Raw genomic sequence first — 14,047 nt, 5'->3', positions numbered from 1 at the left:
TTAAACAAAATATATTTATTGCACATACACACAATCAAATTTTATAAAATACATAAATAAAATTATTTTAAAATTTTAATTCTTTTATATAAAGAAGTGTTGCATGCGCATTTCAAGAGAGATATAGATAACAATTAAGCTATCCGTTTCGTTTATTTCATTCAGAAATAAAAATGAGGGGGGATTCTATTGCTTTTCGGCTGAGCTATCGGGTTCAGTCCCATTTGAGTACAATTCACCTTAAGAATGGCTCAGCCTAACCATGGAGGACCCGTAATTAATCCACCAAGTCCCAATATTGAAATTAAAAGTCTCTTTATTAGAACATGTACACATGACAACAAGAGAAAAAGACAAAAAATAGAAAAGATGGAACAAAATCAATTCTATACATGGTACACAATCATCGGCACATATATATGATAGAGATTTGTACAGTAAATAAAATATGTAATCAATTGAATATCAAGGTATATAGCATATAATTTTAACAAGATCTAGATTTGCTAGAGGTAACATACACTTCTCTACGACGTATACTGTGTATTTGTATTTGAAAAATCACAAATTTAATTAAATGGAGGGCTAACAGATGTTCCCATGAAAATGAATTATTTTGACTTTGCAAAAATTATTTTCTAAATTGCTTAACTAACTAGCTAGTAAGTGTTGTATAGTAAGTGTTGTGAAAGAAACGTAATAAAAAAGGAAATATCTTTGAAGCAGAAATTTTAATGGCAGTGGTGAGCCGTTTGCATGTTTAACGGTGTGGAAATATTCAAATCACGTGAAATTTTGATAGAAAATTCTTTATTATATATACTATATAAAACAAAATCAATATTTTTGATCTAAAATTTTAATGTTATATTTTTACATTTTGTAAGATTTTTATTTTTAGCCTTTAATTTTGAGCATCTTAGTTCACTAGGCAAATGATATAAAAAAATTACAAAATTTTTTTTCTAAGTACTTTAAGTACGCTAGATCAAGTTTAACGGAACCGATCGACAATTCGAAAGTCACAACATCAAAAACGATCTGAAAACACAAAAGGCTCCTTATTTGCAGAAGTATAGTAGTCTCACTCAGATATTATATATATATATATATATATATGAGTCCGACTACTATGCTATCGGTAGCACGGAGCGTTCCGTGCTACCAAGTTGTTTTCGATGATGCGGCTTCCAAATCGACGATCGGCTCCGTTAGACTTGATCTACACTATTGAAAGTATTTGGAAACTAAATTTCAAATTTTTTCGACATCATTTGACTAGTGATCAAAAGATCTCAAAATTGACAATTTTAATGGCCGATGTGGTGTGTTTGTGAGTTTAACGGTGTAAAACAATCCAAATGCGATGAAAATTTTATAGAAAATTCTTTTCACTATTTAGAATAAGATCAGTATATCTGATCTTGAATTTAAATCTTTTATCATCATTTTTTATGAGATTTTTATTTTCAGCCGTTCAATTTTAGACTACTTGTTTGATAGGTAAATGATATCGAAAAATTATGAAATTTAGTTTCTAAATACTTTCAATAGTGTAGATCAACTTTAACGGAGCCGATCGTCGATTTGGAAGCCACATCATCGAAAACAACTCGGTAGCACGGAGCGCTCTGTGCTACCGATAGTATAGTAGCCTAGCTCTATATAATATCTACAATTATATACTTATTATGTAATTCTTTCAGGGTGAACAGGAGTGGATTGAAGGTACATGCATCTATCTATATCAGGTCTTGCAGATTTTTCCATTAATTTGTAACTGAACTTGAATTTTATGAGACATCGTATTCTAATCATTATCATTATTGCTTGTTGTTAAAATATAGCTATCTCGAATAAGGGACCAGAAACATCATCAGAAATTGAAATGAGCGGTGGGAAGAAAATGTCCAGCAACAATAGTGGTCCCCAAAAGAAGCACTACAACCACTCCTCGATTGCAAAAGAGAAGATCAAAATAATTGAGGGTATGACAAAAAAGAAAAAAAAAAAAAGAAAAAAAAAAAGAGGAGCATTATCGAAGGGGATAAGCCCACAACCAACGTGTACAGGAATAATATAAAAAAATAATTGAGGGTGTGACATTTACTTATCAAGCATTGCATATGTACATGGCGTGGTTTCTACGGTTGTTGATTTATAGGAACCGTCGAAATCAATTAATCAACAATTAAAATTGAAGTTTCTGTTTTTTGTTTTAATTGAACTGTCGCAACCTATTGGTCTTTTATGCACTTTTCAATTATTAATACTTGAGTTATACTATATAATTTTTTATTTTTTATTTTTTCTTGAGGAGAGGTGGATTGTTATTTATAAGCATTTTGTGTGTGTCATCAACGGAATTCAGAAAATTATCTCTAAGGTCTTGGCCAACAGATTAGCACTCAAACTACCGTCCATTATCTCCTCAACGCAATCGGCTTTCCTTAAAGACCGACTACTGACAGACTCGTTCGTTACTGCAAGCGAATTAGTAAACTGGTGCTCTAAATCTGGCAAGAAATGCACAAGCATCATGGTTGACTTTGAGAAAGCTTTCGACAACGTCAGATGGTCCTTCCTTAAACGTATCCTACACTGGCTAGGCTTCAGCGACAAATGGTGAGGATGGATCGAGCAATGTATTTGCAATGCTAAAGTAGCCATTCTAGTAAACGATGTCCCAACCCAATGGCTGAAACCTATGAAGGGGCTCCGGCAAGGGGACCCCCTATCCCCGTACCTATTCTTATTGGTCGCCGACTGTCTGGCCAGACTAACTGAAACTGCGAGGAGAAACAATCAGCTACAAGGCATCGGACCATCTGATGACTGCCAAACGGTGCTCTTACAATATGCCGACGACACTATCTTCTTTTGTGAACCAAGGAAACGTTTTATGCACAACCTGCTGTTCCTCTGGAACATATTCGAATGGGCCTCTGGCCTCAGCATCAATAAGGAGAAATCGGAACTGTACTATTTGGGACCCAACCATCGTAAGGCCACTAGACTTGCTAACATTTTGGGATGCCAAGTGGGACGCCTACCGCTTCGCTACCTGGGCCTACCGCTTCACAATAAACAGCTTCGCAAGGAAGACTGGGCTGTGGTCATCAATCGTGTTGAGGCGAGAATAGAAGGCTGGAAAGCCAAACTACTATCGCTAGGGGGAAGACTCACGCTCGTCAACTCGGTTCTCACCAACCTGCCACTATTCTACTTTTCCATCTTTAGGGCGCCAAAGTAGGTGATAAATCGATTAGAGGGCCTCAAAAGAGCCTTCTTCTGGAAGGGGTGCTCCAAAATCACTGGTGGTGCTTGTCTCGTCAACTGGAATACAGTATGCAAAAGTAAACGAGAAGGCGGACTTGGAATCTTAGAACTAAACTCTATGAATCTGGCAATCTTAACCAAATGGTGGTGGCGTTACTTTACCAACCCAGACCTCCTTTGGTGTAAATTGCTTAGATCCCTCTACTACGTCAGACGAAAGCCATTGCTGGAGGGTAGAGCCTTCGTTCCCTATTCGCAGTGGTGGAAAAGCGTGCTTTATTGTCGAGATATCTTCTCATGTGGAGTAACCTACGAGCTCGGAGACGGAAAAAATATCAGGATGTGGTCCGACATCTGGATTGGAGAAGCCCCTCTTCGTACCCTATTCCCGATTATCTTCTCGAACATCTGCAATAAGGAAGCCCGGATCTCCCAATGTTGGAACTAGAGCGGCTGGAGATGGCGCTTTATCTGTCGTGGCTTCACGACCGCTCACTCTACTGAAAGACGCAGACAGCTGTCGCTGCTTAAAGACTTGCTCCGAGACCTCCGACCATGCGCCAGTACCGACTCGGTCAAATGGCAATGGACCTCTAATCAATTATTCACGGTTAAATCCCTTTACCAGACCATCACGGACGCTGGGTTGCATGCCCCGACGAATCAGCACATCTGGAAGCTAAAAATCCCCGTTAAAATTAAAATCTTCATTTGGCTACTCCTTCGGAAAAGATTATCCACTGCCGACAGATTGCTCATCAGAGGCATGCATGTAGACCCGAACTGTGCCTTCTGCGCAGTCCTCACGGAAAGCTGTGACCACCTCTTCAACGATTGTGTTTATGTTCGATTTCTCCTCCTCAATACGGGAGGACCGGACGCAAACAACGCCAGCTCAGCCGACACTACAGGACTCTGGGCCGAAACTACAGAAATCCCCGTCGAATCGTCGAGAAAACATCGGCTGATTGTCCTGGCTGCGATCTGGTGGGTAATTTGGACGGACAGAAACAACTACGTCTTCAACGGAAAGTCGCCCAATGTTGCTGGATCTTTAGAACGTCTCAAACAACTAATCGACGACTGGACCACATTGCTCTGACGCTCCTCTTGTACCTCCCCCCCTGCTCCACTCCCCGTTGGGACTTTGATCTCCCTCCCTCTTTCTTTTGCTTTTAATTTAATTTTGAGTTTTGCCGACCTCTCGGAGGCCCAAGCTGCTTCCAACTTGTATGCCCAGTTCATTTTACCTAATGAATGAAGCAGGTAGCTTGCTACCTATTTCTCAAAAAAGAAGTCATGTTTGTCTTGTTCTACATATTTCTATAATTTATTTAAAAAATCTAAATATTTGAGTGGTATAAAAAGTGTGATAAATATGTAAATAATATATTGCACCTATGGGTAGTAAGATCTTTGAAGGAGCATCAATTAAAATCCTTACTTATAATCATATAAAAACAATTCTCGGGTAATTTGTTTGGACATCCAAACCCGACCACAATGTTCATAGCTAGGAAAGTTATTATATGGACCCGGACCATGATGGACCATCAAGGGCAGCAAGCTACTCTGGTCTAGGGGTGGCAATCCAACTCGTCGTTTGCGAGATAGTTCATGTTCGGCTTGAAATGAGCTCGAGACCGAATTACTCAGTTTAGTAAACGAACCGAACACGAGCTGAATTTTCCAACTCGTATAATAAAATATAAGCTGAATACAAGCTGGAGTTAGCTCGCTCGTGTTCGGCTCGATAACAGCTCGAATACATATATTTTATATTTATATAATTTATTTAATTTATATTTATATATATTTATATATATAACTAAATAATTATATATATAATATATATTTTTTTATTATTTGATTTTTAGCAAAAAAATATATATAAAGCTGAGCTCAATTATAAAATGATTCATTTGTATGTAAACTTTCAACCATTAGATCAAAGTCTAATGAGTAAGAATTTATAAATTTATTTTTTATATATATCCAATCTAATCCATTTAACTTTTGTTCGTTGGCCAGCTCGTGAGCTAGCTCGTATTTGGCTCGTTTAATAATGAACCGAACACGAGCTGAATTTTTCGGTTCGATACTTTAACGAGCCTGCCCCAGCTCGCGCGTGTTCGGCTCGATGACACCCCTACTCATGTCTGGACTCGAGACATTTTGATAGGGGCAAAAACGTGGACTTAAATTAAATAGGAGAAATTTAATAATGATAGGAGCATTGCGGGGCTTGAACTTGTTAAATATAAAAATATATNTAACAACATAATTTTCAAATTAGACTTTATAAGATTTTCTTGCACTATAGTTGCATTGCAATTTGAGATAGGCATGCTCAAAATGTAATTGATGCATATATATTTTTTTTTAAAAAAATATTCTATCTTAATTCTATATTAATACTTTTAAAAAAATTTAATTTGTAAAAGTATTTTTTTTTATAAAACTTGATTTTTATTTTATGAAACTTTTTCGTTGCATAGAAGTTACTACAAAATTCAAAATTTCATACATAATTTGTAAAATTCTATCCGTTCAGCAGAACATATATGAAAATTTCAAATTCGTACAAATATCAAAAGACCAAAGGAAAGAAACTTCCGGCATCCTATTTACAGTCCACAACCATTAAAAGAAATTAAGAAAGGAAAAAAATCCAACAACAACAGAGTAAGAGCAAAAAAAAAAAAAAAAAAAAAAAAAAAAAAAGAAAAAGAAAAAGAAAGGAGGAAATGACTCATTTTAGTGACTTTAGCTTGGATTCCCGTGGAAGCAGAATCGGTAATGTAGATGGTCGGCAATGTTTTTTTTTTTTTTTTTTGAGAGATAGATAACACGCTATCTGTTTTGTTTATTTCATTTAGAAATAAACTTAGCTGAAAATGTGAATCAACTAGGATTCGAACTTGGGTCTCGAGTATCAACTATGAAGCCCTTTGCCACTTGCTTTAGGGACGGTCAGTATATGGTTGGCAATGTGTTAGGAGATTGTAATGTGGGCCAGTAAAATGTATTGATGCAAAATCATATAAACATGGGTCAATAAAATGTGATTAGCATAAAAGACTGTAGGGCTTGTTTGGTTCGTAGTCGGAATCGGAATCAGAATCGAAATCGAAATAAGTTGGAATCGGAATCGGAATCGGAATGACTCATTATCTAATTTTGTTTGGTTCATCACCTGAATCGGAATCGGAATAAATCATTCCCATTGTCGGTGTTTGGCTTAGATAGATATAAAAAACGTAATCAAATTAATATACTAACTTTATCTTTATAATATATTAATTTAAATTCAAATTGAAAATTAAATATTAAAAATTTACATCAAAATTTTAAAATAATGTCAAAATTTTATATCTATTTTTTTTAAAAAAAATTGAACTTTGAACTTGAGTGGATAATTCAAAATATAAAACTAAATTTTGATTTATTCAAATTCAAACTTAAAATTATAATTTAAATTATAATTTGAATCCATAAATTTAATTTAAGTTTTAAATAAAATTTGAATAAAACTTTATATAAATTCAAATTCAAATTCATAAGTTATATTCGAAATACTTGATTAAATTTTAATTTTTAATTCAAGTGCAAATTAAAATTTAAAATTTAAAATTTAAACTCATATTTTAATTAAAAAAATTTAAAAAATAAATTTAATACGAATAAATATTTATTCCGTTTGGATTCAACTTCCAATCGGCCTAAGAGGCTGGATTGGAAAAAGAGGTGATTTGGAGATTCTCATTCCACTTGAAAATTGGAATCAGAATGGAACTCCCGCGTTCCAAACATCTACAAATGGATTCGCCCATTCCGATCCTGATTTCAGGGTGAAAAAGAAGTGAACCAAACACGCCCTTAGTTGAAAATGTAAATCAAATAGGATTCAAATTTGGGACCTCGGATACCAACCACCAAGCCCTTTGTCATTTGCGCAAGGGACAGTCGGTAAGATAATGTTACAAAGGTGGTAAGATAATATTACAAAAGACCTGCAGTAATAATGATCAGCTTGTAAAAATCCAATCCTTCCCAGTGTATCAACGGCGTTGTATTATCTAAGAAGCTTAAAAACTCTTTTTACCGTCTATGTATCACAGACATTTTTATAAGTCTCGTATGTCCCTATCGACCTCGTGTCCGATGCAGACATACTATTGACGCACGATCTATGCGGGTCCAAGATGCATTCCATTAAAAAATATGTTTATTTACGTATGCGAGTCCATGACGCATTTTATTATCCTATCCACTTCGTTTGTTTTTTTTTAGAAATAAACTTAGTTGGAAATGTGAATCAACTAAGATTCGAAGTTGAGACCTCGAGTACCAACCACCAAGCCTTTTGCTACTTGCCCCGTGGTTTCATTTTTCTCTTTTTGTCAGCTTTTTCTATAATATTTCGTTAAATTATATACAAAAATCTCGAGATACCCACCTAGATTTATCGAATATTCACTTTAGTACCTTTTAGTTTTAACTTTATCATTGAAAAATTAGTGAAATTGATAATAAAAGAAAAAAATGAAACCATTGAACACTAAATTGATACACTTTAAACCACAGGGTACTAAAGTGAAAAAGTGCGAAACTACGGGAATAGTATTTGAAGTTTTCCCAAAAAAATAAGATGATAAATATTTTGATTTTTTTTTAATGAATGCATAAAAAAAATTTTAGACAATATAAATAAGTTAATTATGGTGGAGAATTTTCTTTTAAAAAAAAACATGAACTATCAATGAGAATTTTATTAACTTTTATTTGCATGAGAAATATTACAATATTTAAATAAAATTAATATTTTGAATATAATAAGTATATATTATTATATTAATAATATAATATTTTATTAGATGTGTTTATGTTGTGTTTGTGTCCTAATTTTCTCGAACCTGTCATGTCACCACATTTCGAGTCATATCGTATTTCGTATCCCGTGTGCTTTCAAAATATTGATAGCTCTATAATCTATTTTGATCTAACTATCTAACCTCTAAAAATTTTGATTTGAATCATTTGACGACTTTTATATTTCAGATTTAGATGTATCATATGTTTTTAAGAGTTTTATTTGTATATTTCATAAAACTCATGTTAAAAATCTAAATTTTATACTAGAAGAACCATCAAATGGCTTAAATGAGGTAAATTGAAAAGTTGAGTGTGAAAATCAAAGTTTTCGAGAATTGTGTAGTCACCAAATAGCCCCGCATTAAACAATATGGGAGAGTTTGAAGGCCTTATATATGACTATCACATTAGTTCTAACAACTTAAGTTAAATCATTTTAAATTAGTGGCTGGTCCGAGAAGTCTCTAATATTAATGTGACGGATCATATCGTTACCCAACTATGCAAACAGAAAGTCTCAAGCATAATATATATTACATAATAAAAGTTTAGAAATCCACTGGTGGTATGGTATATATTATGTTGAAAGAAATTTAGGCAGAAACAAAAGAGCACTACACATATGTAATGCTCGAGTTACAAGAATTCGTTCCTTCTCGAAATCCAAGTTTATGGGTCACATATGCTTGATTAAGAGAATTGTACTGTTCCGTAGATTTTCGCTGAAGACAGAGTGTATGATGTTTATATGGACAAAACTTCAAGAACTACTAACATCGTTCATTAAAATGCTGAAAAAAAAAAATGATGCCAAATGAATATGATGTGTTGGAGCCGTCATGCATGTTGTTTAGAATCATTTAACCAGTGGATTGTACATCAAAATGTAATCTGCCAAAAAATAACATAATATATAGACCTCATGGATAATATTCCATCAGAATTAATAACCGGTATACTTTTAATATTGGGGGGAGAGGTAGTGAAAATAAAAAAAAAAAAGAATAAGCTTAAATATACCCCATTGTGATTTAGCGCATTTTATTTTGCTTTTCCATGTGGTTTAAAAAATTACACTTAATTATCCATGAGGTTCAGCACTTTTTCACTTTGCCATCCTATGAACATGCAGTTTTTATTTTTATTTCATTGACTCTGTTGTTTTCAAAAAAAAAAAAAAAATCACTTTTGTTGCTCTCTTTGACGGTAAATTTTTTTTGGTGAATCAAAAATTAACTACAGAATAGTAAAGTGCAAATTTTGAAATACAAGACAGCTAAGTGAAAACATGCTAAACCACATGGGGGTAGATTAAATCTTATCCAATAAAAAAAAAATCATAAAGCAATTGATACAAAAGTTAATTTTAAAAAAAAATTTCAAGTCTCATGTACCTAATTTAAAATGTGAAATTGTTAAAAGTAGTGCCTGGAAAAGTGTACGAGGGCATATCACAAGCCAAGGAAAGCATACCTCCGAATTTTGGCAAAGCAAGACAATCCTAGAGGGCGACTCCATTGAGGAATACCTCACGGATGTGCGATATTTTACACCAATCTTGGCCATGAGGCTTTTGGCATCGCCTCTTCAACACCGGATTGCAGCGTGTAAAGTAGAGCCGTAAAAGTGATCTCGGCAGATCCGGCAATGACATGATATTCGGGCAGTCGGAAATATGCAGGTCTTCAAGGGATGATAGGCTTTCCAAGTTGTTAGGCAAGGACTTGATGCTGCAACTCTGGAAGCTTAGGGAATCGAGCGAGGTGAGGTGGCGAAACACTTGCTCTTCATCCGAGCTGAATGATTTTTTTTTGAACTCGTGAATCCACAAGCGCCGGAGAGAGGCGAGGGCTTCTCCTGCGAGCAGCACATGGAGCAGCGAGGGAGCATCAGTGCGGAAAGAACGTAAAACAGGACTCCCTAACTTGGTTTCTGCACGGGCGAGTTTCGGACATCCCATCAAAGTGAGATCTTTAAGGTCATTCAACTCTTGCAGACCGAGCGACGAACCAATATTTGGACAGTTGGTGATGCTCAAATACCGGAGTGATTTCGGCAGATCCGGCAATGACGTGATATTTGGGCAGTCGGAAATACCCAGCGCTTGAAGGGATGATATGCCTTCCAAGCTGTTAGGCAAGGACTTGATGCTGCAACTCTCGAAGGCTAGGGAATAGAGCGAGGTGGGGTGCTGAAGCACTTGCTCTTCCTCCGACCTGAATGATTCTTCTTTGAACTCCTCAATAGACAAGAGCTGGAGAGAGGCGAGGGCTTCTTCTGCGAGCAGCACATCGAGCAGCAAGGGAGCATCAGTGTCGAAAGAACGTAAAACAGGACTCCCTAACTTGGTTTCTGCATTGGCGAGTTTCAGACATCCCATCAAAGTTAGATCTGCAAGGTTATTCAACTCTTGCAAACCGAGCAACGAACCAATATTTGGACAGTTGGTGATGCTCAATTTCCAGAGTGATTTCAGATGACCCAGCTGAAGGGATGCCGCGAATGGGATGTCCGAGCCCTCTGAATCGATTGCGGAAGTCGGATCAGGCTGCGAATCATCCAAATGCTTCCAATAACATTCCTCGATCTTGAGATACTTTAGAGATGAGGGCAGGATGGAGGTGCTGCCACCTTGGGCAGATAGGCTGGGGCAAAAGGATATGACGAGCTCCTGCAATGAGCCGAGGGCTTGCAAACCCCCCAGCGAGGTTAGGAACCAGCATTGTTTGATATGTAGCTTTTTGAGCACCGTCAGACATCCCAACACATCCGCCGAGGGAAGGGATGTAAGTGAAACAATATTAAAAAGCTCCAGGAATTTTAGAGAAGTAAGACCTCGCAAAACTTGCCGCAATGTGCTGTCGGTGAGTGGACAAGAGCTGATATCAAGACTTTCAAGAGAAGGGGGCAGTACTAGCTGCACCTCCTCCTCCTCCTGCGGGTTTTGGTAGACAATGTCCATGGTCTTTTCTAACCAATTGTGCAATTTCTGTGAATCATACCCATGCTGTAAATCCCACCCCATTTCCGATACAATACGGGATCCGTACGTAGCAACCAAGCCCTCCATAGAAGTCACTACTTGGGAAATTCTTACGTCTTGTGTGGACCTAATAATTGCTAAATCCTCTTTGGAGACAACTGGAAGGGAGGAGCAAGCAGAAAGCACGAGCTTTTTCAGGGTGGTTAGGGAAAGGATCGGGAGTTGCTTTAGCTGTCGGCATCGGATAAGCTTAAGAGATATAAGATTGTGTAAGAGGTATCGGTCTCCTACCATCCAACTTGGCAATAGGCAACCCTGATAGCCCACGATTTTGAGATACTGAAGATGGGGAGGCGGACGAAGACCCTCAAGTACTTGTGCATCCATGTCCGACGACCTGCTAATGTTATCGGTGGTACTCCATTCTAAACAAAGTTTCTCAATACCTTTTATCTCCACAGGGGCCTCCCCCTCTTCTTTAACATTCTCAAGGCCATTAATATGTATTGAATACCCCTGAAAATTTCTTAGGCTCTCCAGGTGTTTCAAGCAGCCAATCCCAACAACATTGAGAATCACGCGAAAGATATATAAATGCCGCAAATTAATCCAGTTGGCTAGTCTTTTTGCTCCTAATGTACATTCACACATAGACAAAAACTCTAAATGGTAGAGTGTAGAAACTGATTTTGGCAAAATTTCAAATGATGACTTATGAAGATCAAGGTAGCGCAGATGCTTCAAGTCCCCAATTGATTTTGGTAGTTCTGTTAAGTTGAATTTCCCAAGATCCACCACCCTTAGTTTTTTTAGTTTGACAAATATGTTGTGGAGAAGATCATCAATGTAATCATCATTAGTCCTCGTAAGGATTATCAACGTGTGTAGATTTTTTAAATTACATATCTTCTCAACAAGATCACTTGGTGTATCGATGCGGAGGGAAAGATGACGAATCTCTTGGGGTACTACTGCCTCTGTCAGATTTCCTTCAACTCTAAGATATCGATCTTTAGAAACCATCTCTGCTAGATCATGCAATAGATCATGGATAGTGTAGAGATCATCGTCCTTTGTTGGTTGAAAGAAAGAGCTGGATAGCAAATCATCAAAGTACTCTCGGCCTACATCCTCAATTCTCTTGCTCTTATCCACTGTCTTGATGAAGCCCTCCGCGATCCACAGGCGAATTAACTTGTCCCGCCGGATTCCTTGACCCTTAGAAAATAGACTGCAATATGAGAAGCATCTTTGTAATGGTGCATCTAAGTTTTGATAACTCCACAATAGAGACTTCATAGTGTCTTTCAATAGGTCTCCACTCAAAATCCTCTTCCAAAAGTTCACATCCGGCCTTCTGCGTAGTTGGCTACCAACCATTCTCGCCGCTAAGGGAGAGCCATGCAGCTTCGGTGTGTTCTGCCTCACGATCTCTTCCAATTCCTCGTATAGCTTGATATCATCAATTTTGGCATCATCAAAAGCATAGTACGTGAACAAGGACAAGAAGTCACTTTTTTCTAGCTCCTTTAGGTCTAGAATGTTTCTAGCGCGTAAGGCCTCCGCTACTCCCCGCTCGCGGGTCGTCATTAAGATCTTACTTCCTCTATTGCCCACTCGTAAAGGAGCGAGCAACTGCTCCCATTGCAACTCGGCCACCTCTTTCTCGCTCCATACATCGTCCAATACAAGTAAAAACTTTTTTGATCTTAGGGAACCTTCCAATTTTACTTGAAGGGTGTCGAGATTATCAAGGCGAGGGCATTCCTCTCGAGATGCCGACTCCACCATCTTTTTTGTCAACTGTTCGACATCCAATCTCTTAGATACATGAACCCACATGATGACATTGAAATGCTTGACTACTGCTTCTCTTTCATAATCGCAGACATATTGTGCAAGAGTCGTCTTCCCAGCTCCTCCTAGACCAACGATGGCTACGACAGAATAGCATTTAACAGAGCTAGATTCAGGTTCGAGCCCCGCCGTCTCATGCAGGAGGTCAACGATATGATCACGCTGCTTATCTCGGCCGAACACTTTGTGTGGGAGTTGCGAGGTGGTGGTGACCCTCCGACCTGTGACCCTCCGACCTGAATCGTTGGCAGTTTCGGACGCCCTTACATTACTACTCCCTCCGGGCAAGAATGGCCGAAATTCTCTGGCTTTCGCAACAGTCTTCTCCAGCTTAATCAAGCTGTTTTTCAGCTTTATACTAAATTTTTTTGATAAGTATTTGATTGGAGGAAGAGATTCTAGACGTACCTTGATTCCTCCTGCACTACTCTTCACTTTTTTTTCGAGAAAGTAATAGTCGTACAGGTCCAGCACGTCCTCTGCTTCGTAAACTGCTTCCTCGAGGCTCCGCAGCCAACTATGGAAGCGGTCTTTATGCGGGCTATTTTCTGCGACCTCAATCAGCATCTCTATTTGGGGGATGACGATGTTTTGCAGATCCTGCAGCTTTTCATCTACATTCATGTCGATGTAGGAGTATCCCTTCTTGAGGAGGTCGATTATGAATGGGCGCGAAGCCAACCATTTGAATCCCGCAAAGATCGCCGCCGCTTCTGCCATCGATTCGCCAGTCGGATGATAACGACGACGACGACGACAGTTTGAGATTTCTTTGGAGTGAGCTGGGGATAGAGGTTGAAAAAGCGCTCCAACAAACCGCGCCGTCGTGAAGGAAAATATCCACCCAGCTGAGTGGTATCAGGTAGTGGCATGCGCTGGCTTCTCGTTCTGAACCTTCCTAATCTTGACTAAGGTGAGAAAGACAACATCAAGTGAGAGTTTAAAAAAATTAAAATAAAAATATAAAAAAAACGCCTCTCCTGAAGGAAATTTCCACCCAGGTGAGTGGTCATCGATAGTGGCATCCGCTGGGTTTTGTTTTTCTAATTTGGA

The 14,047-nt window shown here is 37.7% G+C and overlaps 2 protein-coding genes across 2 annotated transcripts; one reads left to right on the top strand and one right to left on the bottom strand.

Annotated features, from left to right (window-relative positions):
- Positions 2,708-4,381, top strand: LOC109716257. Its single transcript, XM_020241586.1, has 3 exons — positions 2,708-3,249; positions 3,698-3,842; positions 3,908-4,381. Exons 1-3 carry the CDS (start codon positions 2,708-2,710, stop codon positions 4,379-4,381), a joined length of 1,161 nt encoding a protein of 386 aa, XP_020097175.1.
- Positions 9,313-13,714, bottom strand: LOC109716256 (putative disease resistance protein RGA4). Its single transcript, XM_020241585.1, has one exon. It carries the CDS (start codon positions 13,712-13,714, stop codon positions 9,656-9,658), a length of 4,059 nt encoding a protein of 1,352 aa, XP_020097174.1. The 3' UTR covers positions 9,313-9,655.

Source organism: Ananas comosus, linkage group 10 (assembly GCF_001540865.1).
Source record: "Ananas comosus cultivar F153 linkage group 10, ASM154086v1, whole genome shotgun sequence".
NCBI classification, from domain to species: Eukaryota; Viridiplantae; Streptophyta; class Magnoliopsida; order Poales; family Bromeliaceae; genus Ananas; species Ananas comosus.
This window is presented reverse-complemented; position numbering and strand designations above follow the sequence as displayed.

Coding starts and splice junctions, on each gene's coding strand:
- LOC109716257 (XM_020241586.1), top strand. CDS start 2,708: ATGAAGGGGCTCCGGCAAGGGGACCCCCTATCCCCGTACCTATTCTTA. Junction 3,250..3,697: donor TCCATCTTTAGGGCGCCAAA/GTAGGTGATAAA, acceptor ATCTGCAATAAG/GAAGCCCGGATCTCCCAATG. Junction 3,843..3,907: donor AGACCTCCGACCATGCGCCA/GTACCGACTCGG, acceptor TCCCTTTACCAG/ACCATCACGGACGCTGGGTT.
- LOC109716256 (XM_020241585.1), bottom strand. CDS start 13,714: ATGGCAGAAGCGGCGGCGATCTTTGCGGGATTCAAATGGTTGGCTTCG.